Source organism: Podarcis vaucheri (assembly GCF_965113315.1).
Source record: "Podarcis vaucheri genome assembly, chromosome: 9".
Lineage (NCBI taxonomy): Eukaryota > Metazoa > Chordata > Lepidosauria > Squamata > Lacertidae > Podarcis > Podarcis vaucheri.
Window position 1 is genome coordinate 1,206,527 of NC_138767.1, and position 22,157 is coordinate 1,228,683.

General features: G+C 49.8%; 1 protein-coding gene across 1 annotated transcript in view; it reads left to right on the top strand.

Moving 5' to 3' along the window:
- EXOC6B (exocyst complex component 6B) overlaps nucleotides 1-22,157 on the top strand; it is a 223,283-nt gene that overhangs the window by 34,155 nt on the left and 166,971 nt on the right. Inside the window, exon 6 of the mRNA XM_082236406.1 lies at nucleotides 693-897. Coding sequence (XP_082092532.1) covers nucleotides 693-897 — 205 coding nt within the window. The remainder of the gene's footprint in view (nucleotides 1-692; nucleotides 898-22,157) is intronic.

Sequence of the window (22,157 nt, forward strand, 5' to 3'; positions counted from 1 at the left end):
CTTGTGCAGTGCTCATGTTATAAAGGAAGTTTGTGCAAGAGAGTCCTCTTGGATTGTGTCCCCTGCTTGCAATTATTCTTTGCCCAATCATGATATGCTTCACTTTGACTCAAAATGTATTGGGTAGAATCATTGTCCTGCCCGCTGCTAGGTTCACATTTTGTGTCTCCTTGAATCCTTCCACTGACTTGCCTCCCCTTTTCTATGTCCAGAAACCCTCTCCCTCTTTCTGGTCGAGGATGCCAGTGCCTTTGCTCCTTCTCTCTAAGTTGCAACTTTCATTTCTCTCTGGGCTCCTCCTCTGCCTCTGTAACCTAGTTCTGAGAGCAAGGCTGCCGCTCTGCCTAACTTTGCACAGCTCTTGTTCCTTGGGCGGGCGATCCAAGAAGTCCCATCATGGTGGTGGGTGACAGGCCCCTCTTCACTGGCAAAGTGGGCTATATACTAACCAGAGCCTTTTCCCAAGAAGGAGCCCTGGGCACTTATGCAGTTTGTCTTCCCACTTGTAGGCCGATAGACACGAGGGTGGGGTGAGTAGGCTTGGGTGTCAGTTGAGCTATAGAAGCTGTATGGGACCCGGGTGTTTCTCGTTTTAGAAGGCCAAAGTTTTGCCAGTTGACCACCATCTCCTGGGAAGCTGCGGAATTGAGTGATCTCTCCTGCTTCTGATGAGCGTTGGTCTTCTCTTCCAGACACTACCCTGCCCTGAAGACTCTGGAGCACCTGGAGCACCTGCACTTGCCTCAAGTGAGCCATTATCGCTTTTGCAAGGTCATGGTGGACAACATTCCAAAACTGCATGAGGAGATCAAGGAAGTTTCCATGTCCGACCTCAAAGATTTCCTGGAGAGCATCCGAAAGCACTCGGACAAAATTGGCGAGACAGCAATGAAGCAGGTGAGCTGAGCCATGAGCACTAGGTGGGTGCCATGTCGAGCGGAGGGGTCTCCTTTCGATGTTTGAAGCACCAGATGGCCATGGATGCCACTGTGGAGCTCCTGGTTAGGAGAGGCTCCTTTTCTGTCCCTTCTGTTGCTTGTGACTGCCCCATGTCACTGGTTGGATGGGGGACTGTGGGAGCTCCTCACACTTCCATCGGCATTAGAGGCCAGTATAATCCAGCCTTCTTCCTTAGATGGAGTGTGGTGTGAACCAATGGCCAGAGAAGCTACATTTCTGATGCAAGTATGCTGAGACAGGGAATAGAAAATTGGCTCTTGGTTTATTTTTGTTTAGTCGCCTTAGCCTTGTTCAACACTCTGTGACCCCAAGAACCAGAGCATGCCTTGGAAACTCTCACTTTCTTCTCAAAGCTTCTCCTTTTTTATGTCCATGGAGTTTTCTTGGCAAAATACTGGAGTGGTTTGCCAGTTCCTTCTCCAGGTGGATCACATTTAGTCTAAACTCTCGGCCATGATCTGTCCATCTTGGGTGGCCCTGCACGGCATGGCTCACGGCTTTTTGGAGTTCTTCAAGCCCCTTTGCCACGACAAGACAGTGATCCATGAAGGGGCTTCATTCATTACAGTCAAAACATTTACTAAGGGGATGGTTCCACCTTCTTAATGGTTCTGAACTTCAGTTAGAAAAGAGACACTCACTAGTTCAGACCACTTAGTCATTTGCATAAGAAGAGTTAAACTGGGCAAGTCTATTGGGGGACAAAAGCCAGGATCCCACTTCCTTAGCATTGGCCTTGCACCTCTTGAGGTGGTGGCCTTAGTCTGCATGAGAATACAGGAGCTCCTCACGTATTCCCTCCCTTAAAGTTCATTTGTGGTTCCCATCAACTGGCCCTCTGCGGCCTGCTGCCTGCAACCATGGAGGGAGGATCAGGACCACGGTGGCTAGGAACCATTGGTACTGGTTCCCCCCAGGAAGTCGTCTTGGACTGGTTCCTGCAAGGTTTTGCATGGTATGAAGTTTCTTTGGGGTAGTCTTAGATTTTAGTCTCACCGGTGAATAGTAAGTAATAACAGCAAAGGCCCATTCACAGTTAACCGTATCCACAGGTATACGCTCTTTATACCACTAATTATTTCCAAATCTTTTGTGAGTTGAGCATCCATATTTTTGACTAGCATTGTTGCTTTTTGTTTGTTTATTTAAAAACCTGCGAAGTTACCAAAGTCCTTTATTTCTTCCAAAACAGATGGTAAACTTTCTGGTGGTTCCAATGTCAAAACAACTTTATCTGCATATGCTTTTAACTTACAATTTTGTTGGTCCACTTTTATACCCCTTTTTGTCATTATTCCTTATCTTTTGTGTCAGTGCATCCAAAATCAAAATAAACAGCAATGGGGTCAAGGGGCACCCTTGACTGGTTCCTTTCATAACTTTGCATCCCTCAGAGATGATGTTATTTACAATAATATTTGCTCGTCATTCAGAATATATAGCCTCTATAGCCTTTAAAAATGTTTCCCCCAAATCCATTTTCCTTACAACTAGCCCTGGAAGGTTTAATGGCCAGACTTTATACTTCCAGGATTGAGAACCTTTGGCAGAGCAGTGCTTTTGTTTCTCTTGAGTCCTGGGAAAGTGGCAGGCCCTTCTCACAGAGTTTTGAATTTTAGTCCATACGATCCTCTTACCCACATGATCACTGCTTTGACAATTTTGAAATATTAAGCAGTACATCAGTGATTTTAAATAAGTAAGCATAAAGTAATCCAGGATGGAGCCAGCTTCAGGTCCCGAGTAGAGTTGGCTCCGTCAGATTATGTTGGCCATTCTGGGGTTGCAGTGCTCATCTCACTTTACAAGCCGAGGGAGACGGCGTTTGTCTGCAGACAGTTTTTCTGGGTCATGTGGCCAGCATGACTGAGACACTTCTGGTGAAACCAGAGCAGCGCATGGAAACGCTGTTTACCTTCCTGCCGGAGTGGTACCTATTTATCTGCTTGTATTTTTGGTGTGCTTTCAAACTGGTAGGTTGGCAGGAGCTGGGACCGAACAACGGGAGCTCACCCCATCAATGGGGATTCGAACCACTGACCTTCTGATCGGCAAGCTCTAGGCTCAGTTGTTTAGACCACAGCGCCACCTGCGTCCCAAATGCTGGTCCTACTCATAATCAATTCATTCAATTTAATGGACATGACTAATGTAGGCTCCTTAATTTCCATGGATCTACTCTGAGTAGTACTTAGTTGAATACAACCCATAGATTCTTCCATTGTTCATTAATAACCCAGGTGTTCTCCATAGTCCCTTTTGATGGACCAGCTCAGCAGAATGGCTTTCTCTATCAAAGACAGACCATAGCGATCCTTTCAAGCCCATCAAAGCCCATAAACTGTTGCAGGTATTAAAGATCTAGGAAGTGCCTTTTGTCTCTTGGAATTTAAATTGGCCTTATTAAAATGACCCGGGTTTACCTGATGCAAACAGTTAGAAGCTTGATTGTTTATGGAAATATTTAATGTTTGGCCACGAACGCAACCATGTTTCTGGAAAAGTCGCTCTGTGTTGGGCTTGTGGAAAGTACTAATAGCTTTCATTTGTCTTTTGGTGCCCGACTGGCGGGGAATGCATCCGCAAAGGCAATCCCTGTCCAGCTGAAGCTGTTTCCCGGTAACCGAGAAGCAAGAGAACACTTTGGTTTTGCCATTGTATTTTTTGCTTGTTTCTTCCGGTGGCTTTTTCATCAGTGGGTGAGCAAGCCCCCTAAAAATCTCTTGTTAACAGACTGGTTTCCCTTCTTGGCTTAGGTGATCAAGGCAAAGAAGCCTTGAATTCAGCCTCTTTTTGCTTCCTGTTGGAGAACCACACCATGAGGTGGACTCTTCATTCATTTATTCAAATTGTTAGCTAGCCACTCTTCAGTTGAAGATCTTCAACTATTGTCAAAGGCAGCTGCTGGTTGTTCACATTGCAATAACCTGAACAAGCTGTTGCCAGTGCCTAGATAGCTTTTCCCTCTAAGAAGAGCTTTGTGGCACCTTTGAAGACTAGGCAGTTTTATTATGGCACAATCTTTTGCAGACTATTAGATGCATGGAGTGCGATCTTCAGTTGACCCGGGCATAAAGGAAAAAGGTGCAATCTGTGGCAATTCAGTTAGAGTTTAAATGTGTGCAAATTAACTCTTCGCAACAGCAGTAATTGATAACAAAGTCATCTTAAAATTGCTGAGTACATTAGCACCTGCTGTGATACAGAAAACTATTCTCTCTCTTCAGATACAAATGAATAGAATTTCCGTTTTTATTAAGTTGCATTTCAATAGCTTCGCAGTAGAAGTTTCTGTTGAAGTTCCCGTCTTCCACAGTGGCCAGCTTAAGATCAGCAATAGGTTGACCTGGTGGTATTACAGGAATTTATTTTTGTTCTTTGCTGTTTGAATTGTGCCTTGCCTTGAGATGGTTTTGTAGAAGGCAATCAATAAATTAATAAATAGGAATAGATCATTTGCACCTTCCTTCCCCACACATTGAATCCAACCTCTCATACTGTGGTGGCTAGATTTAATTAGCCATAAGGGCCAGGAATTGAGAGGACATTTAGTTGGGCTCGTTACTTGCAAGCACCTTGCTGTGACATCAGTCCACATTAACTGAAATTAGACCGTCCAAACAGGGCGAGATTAAGACTGGCTACCTCTCTAGGAACTGCCTTATCCATAGCATCAAGAGTGTTTCAAAGGCAAGCGACTTTATCCTCAAAGTGCTGGGCAAACATGCCACAGCAGGCCTTCCAGGGGTCCAGTGATGGGCCCTCCAGAAACAGCAGCCTCCAAACCAACCTGAAGGGTTCTGCTGTACAGCTACTTGAGGATGCAGTGGATTCAGCAAAGTATGCCTTTTTTACTGCGTCACATGTCAGGCACAAGTAGTTGTAGTAGTAGTAGTAATAGTAATAGTAATGATATTATTTATACCCTGCCCATCTGGCTGGGTTTCCCCAGCCGCTCTGGGTGCCTTCCAGCAAAATATTAAAATAGAATAATTCAACAAATTTTAAAAGCTTCCCTAAACAGGGCTGCCTTTAGATGTCTTCTAAAAGTCAGATAGTTGTTTATTTCCTTGACATCTGATGGGAGGGCATTCCACAGGGCGGGTGCCACCACCGAGAAGGCCCTCTGCCTGGTTCCCTGTAACTTGGCTTGTCGCAGGGAGGGAACCGCCAGAAGGCCCTTGACGCTGGACCTCAGCATCCAGGCAGAACGATGGAGGTGGAGACGCTCCTTCAGGTATACTGGGCCAAGGCCGTTTAGGGCTTTAAAGGTCAGCACCAACACTTTGAAACATGCTGTCTTGAGTGAGATTTCTGTTGCCTGTGCTCTAATCATCAACCTGCTTCATTGCCTGTAATTCCTCCGGTTATCAATATGTCAGACTTGTCGAACTGTCTTGACCCTGAGGTCCAGAGCCCCCGGTTCCCAGCCCATGCCATCTCTTCCAGAAACGCTGAAGCACTGGCAGCATCAGGATGAGTCTGTGCCGATGTTTGGCTGTCTTCTTCCCAGGCTGACAGCCGCTTGGTTGGCTTTGGGTTGGTCTTCACTGAGGAGCGGAATGTATTGTTGCTTCAAGGTTAATTGCACGAGTGTCTGGCCCCCCTTCCCAGCTCTGCCTGTGAATCAACACAGCCCCTCATTCCGTGGTGCAGAATTGAACTGGGAAATGCAACATACACAGTTGTGACGAGCACAGCAGGCCTGATGCCCGATCTGTAGGGGTTGTGCTTTTCCAATCCAGGCAAGAGAGTCCCCCAAACCTTTAGCTTTAGAATCCCATGGAAGCCTGCGGAGTCTGGGGCAAAAGCCACTTTAAGGCGACATTTCACAGGTGCTCCACAAGAGTTGGAGTAAGATGGCAAAAGCAGCATGTCCAGTTGAATTGAGGTGAAGGCTTGCCTGTCGTGGACTGGAACCGTTTGCGGAGAAACGTTTTTAGAGCTCCGTAGGGACACAGTTCTTCCATTGGTGGCTCTGAACAAAGGAACAGTTCCTTACATGCAATGCAATTATGGCGAGGCGGAGGCTTCCTTTGGTCATCAACAGTTGGCAGCTCTCTCCCTTGGGCAATTGCATCTCCCCCTGAAATTAGCTTCTGGCACCGATAAGCAGCTGTTGGCAGATGCTGGCTGTTGTGGTAGAGAGAACACTCAGCGCATCTCGACTCGCACCACATGGGTTGTGCTGGATTTCTTCAAGCAGGCCAAGGCAGCCGATGTTGGTTAGCACGAACCCTGATGCCACTTGAAAGAATTGTTTTGTGGTGATCCGAGTGCTACATGTTGCACCATTTCTGGACAGCTTTCAGCGGTGTTGGGCAAGGACATTGTTTGTGTGTTTGGGAGGTGGAAGCTGGTAGCAACTTGTGGGATAAATTGTGCTGTGGAATATTGGAAGGTTTTCCTTTGCCCCATAAAAAAGAGTTGCTTCCTGCGCTGGATGAAAACGGTTCCTTAAGGCTATGTGCAAATAAACACAGATGCAAATGGCAGTTGCTGCACTCTGGAAGTACAGGCACTCTGCTGTGCTTAAGCGCATCTGTTCCTCTCTAGGGTGGAGCTCAGGGAAAACTGGTTGTGCCAAATTGGAGCAGAAGCCCATGGGGCACAGGGCTTATTGGCCAGTGGCCATGAAGCCACAATCCCATCTCTTCCATCTCCTCCCAATTCCCAGAGCAGTTTTATAACCAATTAAAATTGTGTTGTTGTTTTTTAAAAACGTGACATTGACTTGAACATTGAGCAAGGACAAATATTTTTAAAGGGGTGGGGCAAGGCAATGTTTGCAGTTGTCAACAGCGCTGGGATTACGGGTAAATGTGCTTGTCTTTTACAGGGCCTTTTCCATGGTGGCTCCCCGCTTGTGGGGCGCTCTCACCAGGGAGGTTTGCCTGGCACCTTTGTTACATGACAGGTGAAAACATTCCTCCTAGGCCTTTGGGTATTTAATCTATGGCCTTTTAAACTGTGTGTGTGTGCGTGCTTGTGTGTGTTTTTGTTTGTGACTATGCATATGATTTTTCATTCTCTGCCGTCTAGTCACGTGCCTTACCTGAGTGCCCTGAACTTGCCTTGGACTCTGACCTCCTTGCCCTCCTTGGGTTTCTTAGATCTGGCCTGGGAGAGGGCTGTTGGGAGTGAGTTACATCTCTTTAACACTTGATGGCATCCGGTATGTATTTTTATTATATAGCGTAGCAGCTGAGGTATGCCAGGCATGTGAACGGGGTCGCTCCAAACAGTGCTGCCTCTGAGCATCCAGCCTGAGCCTCCAGGAAGCCTCCTGCATCAGAGGCCAAGAATAACCACTCCAGAAGTCATTATCGGATAAAGTTAGTGTCCGCGGCCAAAAGTGTCTGCTCTGCCTCTTCAGGCAGGCGGATAGGAGTGAGCGCTGCCTCCCTCTGAGGAGCATCCATCGGGGAGCTCTCTGGGTTGCCTGCCCTTTCCGATTCACCACGGACTCCTGTTGTTTACTGATGCCGAGGTCGACTGAGAGCATCCCCTGCTTAGTCTCCGCGAAAATGAATGAGGATTGCACCAACACGCTCCCCTGCTGCTTTCCAAGCCCTCTTCAAATGCACTGCTGCAAGATCTTGTTCACTCTCCTTCGCCTAGATGCATTGCAGTTATATGATGAAAAGAAGGATCCCCCCCCATAAGGTTGGTGTGATCCCTTCCCTGTGGGTAAAGCATTTTCTCAAAGCGAGGCATTTGGTATAATTTTCAACAGAGACCCGCACAGGTAAAATGTTTTCCAGGGTGGAATTCCTCTGGGTCACTTGGAAGCCTTTGTGTGCATTGCTCAGGGAGCCAGGAACCTTGGAAGTGGAAGCCTAACCCAAGGCCGTCCTATATTGTCTTTCATCTGAGGACCACAGGGCAGTTTACAATATAAAAACACAAAATTCATTCCATAGTAACAAACAAAAGCAATACCTCCCACGATATTATATCTCTATGCAGTGGAACCTCGGGTTACGTACCGTCCTCCTTACGAACGCTTCGGGTAACGAGCTCTGCTAACCCGGAAGTAGATGCTCCTTGTTGTGAACTTTGCCCTAGGATGTGAGCGGAAGTCATGCGCCGGTGGCGCAGCAGCAGTGGGAGGCCCCATTAGCGAAAGCGCGCCTCATGTTAAGAATGGTTTCAGGTTAAGAACGGACCTCTGGAACGAATTAAGTTTGTAACTGGAGGTATCACTGTATTAAGATCTGTGTCTTAAGAATGGTGATATATTTGAGCGTTTATTCTGGCCTTAGCTAATTTCCCATTAGCTCTCAATCCCCACAGGACTCTAAGGCAGGGGTTGGCAAGGTTTATCTTGTCTGGCCCAGTTCACTCCAGCAGAGATCCCTCTGCGGGCCGGATTGCGCATGCGCGTGAGCACTCCCGCCCATAATTTTTGGCGTCTGTGCAGATGTGAATTTCGTTGTCTGCACATGCACAGATGTAATTTCCAGCACTGCAGAAGCGAGTCCGCGTGCTGTGCAGCGCTGGTTTGGCGCAGCTCACGGGGACTCGCCGAGCGGGCGGCTCATTTCAGGGGCGGCTCGGGGGCCAGTTAAACGACCCCCATGGGCCGCCTGTGGCCCATGGGCCTTAGTTTGCCGACCCCTGGTCTAAGCCTTCATTGGTGTCTCCTTGATCTGAAAATGTGGCTTTGCCTCTTGTGCCTCTTTCTCCCGGGTCTCTGCACTTGGTGGCCCAGGCTTGGTTTGTAGCCCGCCTTTGGACATGGTTGACTGCGCAGCAGAATTCTTTTATGTAGGTGAGGTGCTGCCAACCTCTTTGGACCAGTGGGCACACTTTGAATTTCGAGAGGGACAGGGCCAAAGTAGAAGGAGAACAAAAATTGCTTCTGCTTCCTGGACAATCTCATGCTTACTCTGGGAAGTCAGCTGCGTCCTGCCAGTCGTGATTAATAATAATAATAATAATAATAATAATAAAATTATTTATATCCTGCCCATATGGCTGAGTTTCCCCAGCCACTCTGGGCGCCTCCAATCGAGTGTTAAAAACAATACAGCATTAAACATTAAACACTTCCCTAAACAGGGCTGCCTTCAGATGTCTTTTAAAGATAGGATAGCTGCTTATTTCCTTCACATCTGAAGGGAGGGTGTTCCACAGGGTGGGCACCACTACCGGAAAGGTCCTCTGCCTGGTTCCCTGTAACCTCACTTCTCGCAATGAGGGAACCGCCAGAAGGCCCTCGGAGCTGGACCTCAGTGTCCGGGCTGAACAATGGGGGTGGAGATGCTCCTTCAGGTATACAGGACCGAGGCCATTGTGGAGGTGCAGTTGTTGAAGGCACAAGAACCCTGTTTTTTCCCATGCAAATCCTAAACCACGAAGACACAGTGATGCTCACCAGCTTGGATGGCTTTTAAAAGAGCACTGGGCACATTCATGGAGGAAGAGGAGGAGGCTAGCAAGGGCTGCCAGTTATGATGGCTGTGCACTGGCAGGGCCAGCCTGCCGCTAGGTGTCATTTCCTGGGGAACGTGAGTGGAGAGGGAGCTGTTGCTCTCAAGTCCAGCTTCGGGGCTTCCCAACAGGATGATGGACTGGACAGGCCCCCCTAGGCCTGATCCAGCAGCCAGGCGCTTCTTACACTCTTACCTGCAACGAAGCAGAGTCAGCCACTTTCTGAGGCCACCCTTCCCTCTCTTGAGCAGCCCTTGCTGTCAGGAAGTTCTTTCTAACGTTGAGCTGAAATCCCCTTTCTGGTTAATTCGAAACCCTTTGGTTTTGGTCCTACCTTCCAGAGCAGCAGAGGAAAACTTTGCCCCACCATCTGTGCTGCAGCTCTTCAGGTACTTGAAGAAAGCCATCATGTTGCCTCTAAATCCAGCTCCTCAGCCCCACGCCCTTGTCCCAGAGGACCTTGGAGGGGGAACATTCCTGCCAAGTGCCAGCTTCTTTCAGGACGAGGTTGGTTTCAGCATAGAGTCCAGGTGCTCAGCCCCACTCCCTGGCCACTGAGGATTGTGGGGGGAACTGCTGCTGGGCATCACACCCAGGAAGGGCCAGGGAATGCTGCTTGGGAAGTCCTGGCTACCTACGGGCACTGCGGCGTTTCTGTTTTCCTGTACAGTGGGACCTCGGGTTAAGAACTTAATTCGTTCTGGAGGTCCGTTCTTAACCTGAAACTGTTCTTACCCTGAATCACCACTTTAGCTAATGGGGCTTTCTGCTGCCATCGCACTGCGATTTGTGTTCTCATCCTGAAGTAAAGTTCTTAAGCCGAGGTACTCTTTCTGGGTTAGCAGAGTCTGGAACCTGAAGCGTCTGTACCACTGTACTAGATTTTAGTGTGGTTTTGTTTGGAGAATCTTTCTGTAAGCCGCTTTGGGAACCTCTTGGGGCTATGGAATGGGATATATTTTAAATAAAGAGTAAATGAATGGCCACTTCTAAACATGCGCAATACCTGCAACCGTTCCCCATTGGGTCTCTTGGCCCCTCACCATCTCTGTCCCCCTCCTCCGGACAGCTTGCCTCCTCTTCCTCCCCATCTCAGCAGTTGAGAACAGCTTCCTGGGTTCTTTTTCTTCCAGGAGAGTGCTCAGCAACAGCCTGTCTCTGGATGGGTGGGTGGGTGGCTGTTGATTGCAATCCCTCGTGCCTAAGAGAGGTGTGCCCAGGTGATGCCTCTGTGCCCCTCGTCAGGGGGCCGCTCGTTGCCTCGATGTTCAGTGGGGAAGTGCAGTTGCCTGCTGGCAGTGGCTTCCCTGTGTTTGGGGAGAGGCTAATGAAGTTTTCCTCTTGTGTGTTGAAATCCCTGCTGTCGCCACAGCTGCTGCCCTGGCAAGTGGCACGTTGCTGGTCCTGGGCTCCATTTGGGCTCTGTTTCCAGGCCAGTTGTGCTCTTCTTCCTCCCCAGCGCCATGTGTGCAGAGCCACTGGTGCGCCATCCCGCCCCCCCTCGCTTGAGAATGTGGTGGATGGAATGACATGTTCGCTGAATGCTACTCGCATTCCAGATGCTGATGGCTGGCCTCTCAGTGGCCCGGAACAATGTTTAAAAGTGCCGCTTGGGCGGTGTTTCTAATTATCCGCAAGCTGAAGATTTTCAAACCTTGTGTAATCTCCTGCAATGCAGATGGAAGTTGTTGGGGCTCCCCCCGCCGCCTTTCTCTGTATACTTTGTAGAAAATCAGATTTAACTGTTCGTGCAGGCGACATCCTTGTCTTACTGCTTGTCAGGCTTTTGGCAGCGGCAGTGGCAGGCCGGCAGGCCATGGCGGCTCCTTCACCCCCTTGGCTTGCCTCTTTGCAGCTGGGAGTCTTCGGGCCCCCTGAGTTACATGGTGCTGCCGACTGTGAGATGGGCGCCTGCGTTCTCGTCGAGTCCTGGTGAATGGATGAACTGAGGCTAAGAAGGTGCTGAGGTCTTCAGCACAGCCATGCCTCCCATGCAACCCTCTTTGGAGAGGAATGGGAGCTGCTTGGGAGCAGAAGCGATGATGTATATTTTTCGATCACTGGGACCTCACGTTTGAAGTGACTGATAAATTATCTGAATAGAGTTGAACTTTGGTGCACAAGCAGTCCAATACAGGCAAGAATAATACGGAAAACATGTTGGCCTGTTGGGTTCAGAAGGTGGGGTATGAATCTTTCCTCCTAGTAGCAGTATCCCAAAGGAAGCCAAGTCATGCCGCTCCTCCAACAGGATGCGGGTGGAGTGTGTCTACGGGTTGAACTTGCCTTGCTTTGGTAAGATAAGGAGGCTGGTTTTTTGGGGACAACATACCTGTGCTTTTAGTTGCAGTGTGTTCCGGTCCCCTAAACAGTGGCTTCCTCCGGAGGGCTCCTGAAAGGTTGGGACAGGGGCTGTGTCCTGCTCTTGTGGGCCTGGGGAAGGGGAAGGAAGAACATGTTGTGCTATAGGGCTCCTCACCCAGACCTGAGCATTTTGTGGTTGTATTTTGGGGGAGGTGTCCAATCAGTGGGAGAGGGAAAACATTGTCAGGAGCTCGGCCTACACTTGAGTAGGTCCCTGGCAGAGACGCATGCCCGACTAGCATGTTCTCTCATTCCTGGTCTTTTGTTCGGGAGCTTCAAAAGCTTTCTTCTGCCCGAACATCACAGCGACCGATGCCAACAGACATCGGCACACTTAGGGATCCGCTGAGTCTTCGCAGCTTTGCGTAACAGACCTCAGCAACTCAGCATTTTGGCTAATCTACTTTATTTACATATAAACACACATGGAGCACTGCAACATGGCTCCCTGTCTCTCTAGCATCAGACAGCAAAGAGGAAAAACAACAACAAAGGAGAATAGTCCCACTTCACAGAACACAGTAACACAAACATCCTGTCTCCGTCACTTCCCACTTTGTAGAATCAAAACATACCACGTCATGTGAAAGACAACAATCCCATGACTGCAGTCACGGAGCAGGAATTCTAACATGTCTCCCTTTTGCCCTGAACCTTCCTTTGAGTTACTGTCTCTTGTGTGTTCTGTAACTTTGTGGAATGCACCCCCTCCCCATCCCTTACCCAGCCTGAAAAGGCTGAACCCCTATTCTCTCCACCCTCCAGTTCGCTCCCCCCCTACTCAAGGCATTCCATTAGTCTCAAAAGCCCACAGATCCTTGTCGGGTTGGGGTTTTCATGCTTTTTAAGACTTTGCCCTTTTACATTTACAAGCACACTCACTCACTCGCTCACTCGCTCGCTTCTGTGTGCCTGAGAAGGCCCCTGACTATGCGGAAACTTCTCACTTATTTCTGGGTGGCCCCATTTCCCACCATTCCTAAATGTAGGTCAGCACCCCACCTGGGGGTGGACAGGTGCACCCTCCCACCAGGTGTGCATGGCCAGGGCACAGAGCGTGGGATGATCTCCAGTGTGAGCCTGTTGCATCAGAGCAGAGTCTCGTGGTCCCTGAAGAGCCCTGTTCTTCAGGTGCACAGGGGCAGGTGCACATCTGCAAATGAATGTAATGGGGTAAAAGGGTAAAAGTTGTAGTTAAAAGGTGTTGGGATGCAGGTGATGCCATTTGTGACAATTCACTTGGTGCTTAAATGTATGCAGAATAAGGGCAGTGGCTGTTCACACCAGCAGCGACTGAATCATCTGAGAAGAGGAGGTTAAGGGGTGATATGATAGCCATGTTCAAATATATAAAAGGATGTCACATAGAGGAGGGAGAAAGGTTGTTTTCTGCTGCTCCAGAGAAGCGGACACGGAGCAATGGATCCAAACTACAAGAAAGAAGATTCCACCTAAACATTCGGAAGAACTTCCTGACAGTAAGAGCTGTTCGACAGTGGAATTTGCTGCCAAGGAGTGTGGTGGAGTCTCCTACTTTGGAGGTCTTTAAGCAGAGGCTTGACAACCATATGTCAGGAGTGCTCTGATGGTGTTTCCTGCTTGGCAGGGGGTTGGACTCGATGGCCCTTGTGGTCTCTTCCAACTCTATGATTCTATGATTCTATGATTCTATGATTCTATGGTGTAGTGGTTAAGAGCGGTAGTCTCGTTATCTAGGGAACCGGGTTCGCGTCTCCGCTCCTTCACATGCAGCTGCTGGGTGACCTTGGGCCAGTCACACTTCTGTGAAGTCTCTCAGCCCCACTCACCTCACAGAGTGTTTGTTGTGGGGGAGGAAGGGAAAGGAGAATGTTAGCCGCTTTGAGACTCCTTAAAGGGAGTGAAAGGCGGGATATCAAATCCAAACTCTTCTTCTTCTTCTTCTTCTTCTTTGCTTAATAACATGCCTTCTGCTGATCACCAAAGAATTGATGCTTTTGAATTCTGGTGCTGGAGGAGACTCTTGAGAGTTCCATGGACTGCAAGATGATCAAACCGATCCATTCTGAAGGAAATCAGCCCTGAGAGCTCACTGGAAGGACAGATCCTGAAGCTGAGGCGCCAAGACTTTGGCCACCTCAGGAGAAGAGAAGACTCCCTGGAAAAGACCCTGATGTTGGGAAAGATGGAGGGCCCAAGGAGAAGGGGACGACAGAGGACGAGATGGTGGGACAGTGTTCTCAAAGTGACCAGCATGAGTTTGACCAAACTGTGGGAGGCAGTGGAAGACAGGAGTGCCTGGCGTGCTCTGGTCCAGGGGGTCACGAAGAGGCGGACATGACTAAACAACAACAACAATCGAAGCAGGAAGCCATTGCCTCGCCCCTCAAACCCAAGCATGGAAGAGTCGAAGGGGCTGCGTCCTAGTCTCCCAGCTCAGTGCTTCAGATCTGGGCGTGTTGCTCCTCAGGAGGTCTTGGCTTCTGGAGGAATGGTGGGTCCACCAGGCCATAGACAAGGAGCAGAGCCTGGTTTGGTCTTATAAGAGGGCTTTGCTGCTTGCTGTAAGTTAATGAAGGAGCTGGACAAGACCCTGCAGCCCTCGTCCCTTCCCTGTGGATGGGCCTTGGACCAGAGAGCCCTCTAATCCCAGCTGCAGTGCTGGATTGGAAGCTGCCTGACCTTGGATCTCTCCCCTTAGCTAGGCTGGTTCTTAGCTAGCAAGTGCTTCTGGGCTGGGGCAGGTGATTTTGCACAAACCACCCTATCTTCATACAGGGGCAGGGGGCAGTCTTGGCTTCCAGATGGGGACAATAAGGCATTGCCTGGTGGCAAAACCAATGGCATTTGCATGCTGAAGACCACAGTCGCTGGGTTGAACTTGGGATGAGGGGTTTTGGAGAAGGGAGCTTGGAAAGGCCTCCTCTTGAAATCTCTGGGTGGACCAAGCAGCCCTCGGCCAGGTGGGCCAAAGTCTGGCTTGCAGGAAGGGCAGCTTCTTGGGGCCACGCGAGTTCCACCTCCACAAATGGAAGCAGATGATGAAGGATCTGGGCAGAAATTCCTGGAAAGGAGAGGAAGCCGAGCGTCGGGGGACCGGGTGTGCGAGTGTGTTGGTGATCGTCAGATTTGCAGACGCAAACATGTTCCCGATCTCTGGGCACGCAGTGCTGCTGGAGGGTTTCGTGCCTCTCTGTTTTCCCTCCGGTTCCATTTCACTCCACATCACAGGATCAGAGCACAAATGTGCTTATTATCATAAAAGCTCTTTATTTGAACACTACTTGGCTTTCTGCGGAAAACCTCACATGTTTGCTTAACGGGAATTCTATTCCTTTAAGTCTGTGTTTATAACACTCTTATAATTTATAGAAATGTATTAACAGGTACTCCTCCGTATTGTTTTTATGACCTCAGAAAAGAAACTGCAAAACCCTCAGGCTCCCACTGATCTCGCCCACACGCCCCTGCTGGCCACATGGGCTCGGGCGGAAGGCACATTGCGGGGGGGGGGAGCCTCAGCCCCGGGGGGGGGCAGGAGTTTCCTGTGACTAGTGGCCGAGCTCTAGTGGGCTTCTCTTCCTACACTTGTGGAGTTGGAAGGGAACCCGAGGGCCATCTAGTCCAACCCCCTGCAACGCAGGAATCGCAGCTACAGCATCCAGGACAGGCAGCCTCCTTCAGAGGAGTCTTCTGCTCCAAAGGGCTCCATATTGTGGAATGCAGGGATGGGCAGAGGTCGGCGAGTAGGGAAGGGGAGGGTGACCTTGGGGGGGGGGCTTTTAGCACCAGGCTCTCTTTGTAAAAGGAGGTACAGTGTCACATGATTAAACTCTGGAACTCCCTGCCACAGGAGGCAGTGATGGCCACCAACTTGGATGGCTTCAAAGGAAGGTGAGACAAATTCATCGAGGAGGAGAGGTTGATCGATGGCCGCTTGCCACAGTAAACATGCTTTGCTTCCACGATCAGAGGCTGTGATTATTCTGAATACTGGAAACCACAGGAGGGGAGAGTGCTGCTCTTGAGTTTGAATCCTGCTTGCTGCTTTCTGGCTGGCCACTGTGAGAGGCTGGGCTGGAGTGACCCCTGGCCTGATCCAGCCAGCTCTTTTTCTTACCTTCCCAAATGGCAGAGCCACCGCTTCAAGGCTCAAGGCTGTGGTTCCAGGTGTGCTTCCCTAGGCGGGAATAGCTTCACTTCTGGGTTCAGGATCTGGTTGTAGGGCTGCTCCCCTCCTCCCCTCTCGCCACGAGAAGCCCTCCTGGGAAGTCCCCTTGTTCAGAGTCCCCCAAAGCTTCCTTCTGGGGCTGGTCCCCAGCGACGACCTAACACAGGGTTCCCCATGTTTCTGAGTTCACTGACCCCTCACTGTCACCTCCTCCAACCCAGATCCTTACGAATATAAAAGGAACATCAATATATAACCAACATTTGTTCATCATCAATTACCATTACCAGGAATAATAAAATGTGAAAAATTGTTGTATTGTGGAATCATCTGATTCAACACAGATGCTTCTCGCTGGCGAGGGAGCTCCACTCTGTACATGGCCAAGGCCCTTGATTTCTGAGGCCCATGGTTCCTAATGACATTTCTCACACATTCCTCCCACAGTTCATTCCCACCCCAGGCGCTTTCCCACCCCATGGCCTTTATCCATTCCCTGCAGGGTCTCGTTGACCGTTGTGTGGGGAGGTTGTCACTGTCAACCGCTTTTGGGCACCCTGGCCCATGGGGAGCACATGGGGATAAAAAGTGAAGCCTCCTTGGGATGAGGCCCTTGATCAGGCATAGGTAAACTCGGCCCTCCAGATGTTTTGGGACTGCAACTCCCATCATCCCTGGCTAACAGGACCAGTGGTCAGGGATGATGGGAGTTGTAGTCCCAAAACATCTGGAGGGCTGAGTTTGCATATGCTTGCCCTTGATGATTAGTGAACCAAACTGGGCAGCTCCAGGTGCTGCAAACCCCCCACCCCACCCCAAATGACCTGTTGTTGTTTCAGCCAGAAAGGGCCAAACTATTGCTGCTTTTGTAACAGAAAATGCAAGATGGCCACAGCTCTGCTTTTGGTTTTAGGGGAGCTCCTTCCACCCCAGCCACATATCTCCCTTTTCTGGCTCTCGGGGCATTTCAGCCAACTTCCCAGAAAAACATGCCAATGTGTGGATGTTGCCGAGACTCAAGGATCTGGGCTTCATCTCCTGTCTCTGATGCCGCTTTCATAGATAGCACCTACCCCCTTACAGCAATGCCAGCTGATTGACAGGTGCTCAGCCTCTGCTGCCCCTTCCCCACATAACTCACCTGTTCTCTTTGGGACCCCTCTCTGTCTCACGTGTGGCTTGAGGAGTCGTCTCTTCACTGGACGGCTTGCAGCTTGAGAAATGTGGGAGCATCCAAAACGAATTGACCTGCTGCGCAGCTTGCAAAAGGACTGTGTAAAAGGGTTCCCTTTTCAGAGCAACTCTTAGCATGTCATTCATGTGGCCTGACTGCCAGCGTGTGCCAGGATGACTGCCGTGTGGCAAAACACTGCAGTGAGCCCAAACCTTGTATTTTGTTTGGAAATGGAGATTTTTTAAATTCAGATGAAACATTAAGACTTGGGAAAGCATCGTGGCTTGATGGTTTAATGGCAAAGACAAGGGGAAATTAGCATAGATTTTCTTCAGGAGGTGCTGCTATGTCTCTGTTTCCCCCTCCCCATACCCCATCCTCTTGATTCTCCAAGGAAAATGGGTTTTGTAGCCTGGGGAGGAATGGCCTCTTCATGGCTGTGGACGTGGATAGGCTTAGGGGAGCTGGCCACTTTCACAAATGTTATTATGTAGGCAGAGGCCTCTTCTATGGAAACCAAGGGCTCTGCAAAGGCGCACGAGAGTGATGCCTTTGGCACCAAGGATTATAATCGGAGACATGCGCGTGAACATGGCCTACCTTGTGCTGCTCAGCTGTGCCCAACCCAGGCTGAAATTCCTCAGCAGAAGGGCCAGTATATAACTAAGGGCCCCCCTCCTCCAGCAAAGCTTATTCTGAGCTGGTGAATATCTTGCATTTTGCACAGAATGGAGAGAGAGGCTGCCCCTTCTCTCACCTCGAATTCAGTGAAGCCCTAATCCCCATGCAGCCTTGATCACGATAACACGAGTGCTAGAGCTCTTTGAAAATCAGGGCATGCCTGGCGCTCCTTCTTGGTACCCCTGGGACGTGGCCAGGGTGCCATCTTATTCCCATGGTCATTCAGGGGCTGTTGTGTCCTGATTGGGGAAAGGCAGGCCGGAAAGGTTGTTTTCTACTGCTCCAGAGAAGCGGACACGGAGCAATGGATCCAAACTACAAGAAAGAAGATTCCACCTAAACATTAGGAAGAACTTCCTGACAGTAAGAGCTGTTCGACAGTGGAATTTGCTGCCAAGGAGTGTGGTGGAGTCTCCTACTTTGGAGGTCTTTAAGCAGAGGCTTGACAACCATATGTCAGGAGTGCTCTGATGGTGTTTCCTGCTTGGCAGGGGGTTGGACTCAATGGCCCTTGTGGTCTCTTCCAACTCTAGGATTCTATGATTCTATGATTCTATGAAAGCGCCATGTTGCCAGATTTGCTCCAGTGAAGCTTAAAGGGTGAGTTGAAGCCCCAGTGATTCACGCCTGAGTTGCATCCCGTCTGGACTACTGTCATGCGCTCTACATGGGGCTGCCTTTGAAAAGGGCTCAGAAGCTTCAGTTGTCTCAAAGAGCTTCAGCCAGAGTGTTGACTGGTGCTGGTTACAGGAAGCAGACAACTCTCTATTGGTCTGTTTCTGGGCACAATTCAAAATACTGGTTATGACCTATAAAGCCCTACATGGCTGTGGTCCAAGCTACAGTGGTGCCTCGCAAGACGAAATTAATTCGTTCCGCAAGTTTTTTCTTCTTGCGAGTTTTTCGTCTTGCGAAGCATGGTTTCCCATAGGAATGCATTGAAAATCAATCAATGCGTTCCTATGGAGACCGTCCGGGGACAGAGGGGACCTGTTTTAAAGCAAGGGAAGGGGCAGCGGGGAGAATCGCTTCTCCCCGTTGCCGCCCCTTGGTTCAAAAGGGGTCCGGGGAGAGAGGGAAAGGCGCGCGCGCCTTCCCCTCTGTCCCCGGAGATTGCGGGGCTGGCAACGGGGAGAAGCGATCTTCTCCCCGCTGCCCCTTGCTTCAAAAGAGGTCCGGGGTGCGGCGGCAAGCTTCGTTTTGCGAAGCAAGCCCATAGGGAAATTCGTCTTGCGAAGCAACTCGAAAACGAAAAAACCTTTCGTCTTGCGAGTTTTTCGTCTCGCGAGGCGTTCGTCTTGCGGGGCACCAGTGTATCTGAAAGACCATATTCCCTTGTCTGAATCTGCCCAAGTTTTGAGAACTTTGGGGGAGGCCCTTCTCTCGGTCCTGCTACCCTCACAGGCACGCTTGGTGGAGATGCGGGTGATGGCCTTCTCTGTGGTGGCTCCTCCCAGACAACTCCCTCCCTAGAGAAGCTAGACTGGCTCCTTCCTTGCTGTTTTTCCATCAGCAGGTGAAGACTTCCTTGTTCCAGCAGGCCTCTCAGAACTGACTGCTTCTAACAAAAGGGCTAGTGCCGTGCTGCTTTTATTGTCATTATCTGTATGTTTTAAACAGATTATCTAGATGTATATAGTTCAATTTGTATCAACATTTATTTTAATGATATGCTATTCTGTGTTTTTAGCAGTTATTATTTTTATCTGTAAGCTGCCTTGAAAAAGGCTGGGAAAAAGGCCGGGTATATCAATACATATATATCATCATCAACATCTTTGGATGAAGAGCAGTATATAATTTTAACACAATAATAATATATATATATATATTTGTATCCCACCCATAGCTGTCAACTTTTCCCTTTTCTTGCGAGGAATCCTATTCGGAATAAGGGAATTTCCCTTAAAAAAGGGGAAATGTTGACAGCTATGATCCCATCCTCCCTGGCCGGAGCTGGGCTCAGAGTGGCTAACACCATATAAATAATACAATATGCATAAAAACAAGCAATCAATCGATTAAAATAAAGGAATGAATAGCATTCTTGCCCTGTGCTTCCTGCCACTCATTCAGCTCCTGACCCAGGAGAGGAGCTGCAGAGCGTCTGGAGCAGCTGCCACGAAACCAGCTTTTGCAACAGGCCGCCCACACTGAGCCTCCAGCTCAGCCACAGAGCTAGCAAAAGGTGAGAGGTGCCCCCTTGCCCGGCTGAGTCACCCTTGGACCTCCCACTGGGCAGCTCTTTCCTCTGTGTTTGATGCCTGCTTCTTCGCCACCATAGGGATTTGGAAGCTGCCTAGAGCAGCCTGCAACATCCAGCGGGAGCCCAAGCTTCCCCTCCCTTGTTTCTGGGGCCTTTGCCCACCCTCTTCCCCCCACCCATGCCCCCTGGCCAGTCCCAGGGGGGATAAATGAGGTAGCTGGTTGGATGGGAGCCCGAGAGTCTTGTAGCAAGCGCTGCACGATCTAGCTTGCCTCTAGGGGCTCCAGCCCTCCAGCTCTGCTTTATGTCTCCAGTTTTTTGGGCGAGCCCTCTTCTGACATGGCAGCACCCCCTGGCGCTTGGCCTCCCAGCCGTGGCTCTGAGGGCATTTGATGTGGCTTTGCCTGGCTCACCTTTCTGTGCTCCTGGTAGGTGAGCTGGCCCTGGAACAGGCCTCCCGAGAGCTCTCCCGCCTGAGCAGACAGCCGTATAAACAAACACCCTGTCCTGTCCTGAGCACGCTCCAGCCTCTCGGAGGCTTGTTTTCGGCTCTGACCCCACAACCTTTCCTCCGGTTGGCAGCGCGCTGGCGTTGACAGTCCGGGTGGTTCAGCCAAAGTTGAGAGCGGCTTAGCTGGAGGAGGAGCAGTGGCTGGGATGGTCTGTGTTACTCTGCAAGACCCCCTCGAGGCTGCGCTTTGAATCTGGTGCGCATTTCAAAGCATGTGTTAAACTTTATGCGATACTGATTAAAACGGAGGGCTGGGGGGCGAATTGGCGCGCAGCCCTGCAGCCACATCTGCCAAACGACATGCAAGGAAATGTCTTGCTGCAGCCGAGAGGGGCTGAAAGGCTCGCCTGAGCTGCGCTGAGCGATGAAATGGGGGCCGGGGTGGGGTGGGAAGGACACCCAGTCCGAGGCATCGTGATGCGTGCTGTGCCCGCACAGGCGTTCTGCATGGGCCTGGGTGAGCCCTCTGCTCATGTGGTCTTTTCATTTAGGGCCATTTATTTTGCAAGCCCATATGGTAGTAATAGCGAGCCTTTTATCGTGTACTACTTGCTCTGCCTTTCAGTTTGGCAGATGTAAAAAAAAAAGGACTTTAAATGAGCACAGTTTTTCTTAAGACCTGTGTAGGGTTCAGGTGATGTTTGAGCAGCCTGTCTACCTGGGGATGTGCTTGTGTGGGTGTTACTGGTTTGCAGGTGGGTCTCCATGATGGTCTCGGGCACAAAGAGAGACGCTCCCCATCCCTGTTTCTGAACTGGGGATTCTGCCAGGGGTGGGACTTGGTGTCCTGTTGGGCAGCTGTGAGCCCCCCTGCTCTTTCCTGCCACGATTTCCTCCTGGTGTTCCTTTTGATTGTGATTCTCGCCTCATTCCGGAGCCCAGAACCCTGGTGACTTTCCTTCATTTGGTCTCTTGTTGAATTTTGGCGTTGCGTATGTTTTGAATTTTTCTGTGACCAAGGCTGGCCTATGGTTAAAATGAAAAATAGGCTTGCCTCATACCATTTCATCAAAATACAATTTACACGGTGCCTCGGATACTCCTCAACCAGGAGCCCTCCCTAGTACCCTGCGGATGGACGGGTGAAAAAGTCTTGTGGTCCTTGTGGACCATCAGAGCAGTTGGCTTTCACATGGCTGGGTTCTCCCTCCAAGTCCTCCTGTGTCACTCAAGCTCTGCTTGCCGCCCCATCAGTGCTGGTGGTCCAAGAACCAACATCCTCTGAAGCATTTGAAATAGTCTCAAATCCTTCAAGAAGTGAGGGGACCCTGGGGCCTCTTCTGCTAACTCCTGTGTGGTGGTGCTGAAATTTGCTGCCTGCAATGCAGTCTGCATAGTTCTGAAGAAGGCGAGCCAGAGTTGAACCGTGGCTTCTATTTGTCCTCTTAATTTTTTTTGGAGGAAGACATCTAAGCATCTTGAGAGCTGCTTATTTCTTCTTCTGTGGGCTCCTTTTGTGGGTGAAATGTTACCCTTTTGGATGAGCCCAAATTCAGAGACTGGCAGAAGAGGGGCAAGTCAGACAGGAAATGCTACTTTAGTCAGTCTCCACCTCGTGCTTGTGTTGATCCTACGGATAAAGCTAATCCCTGTTTTCTGACTCCTTGGAATTATTTTGTTTATTTGCTTATTTCATAAAACTTATATGCCTCTTGATTGTATTAAAAACCTCAAC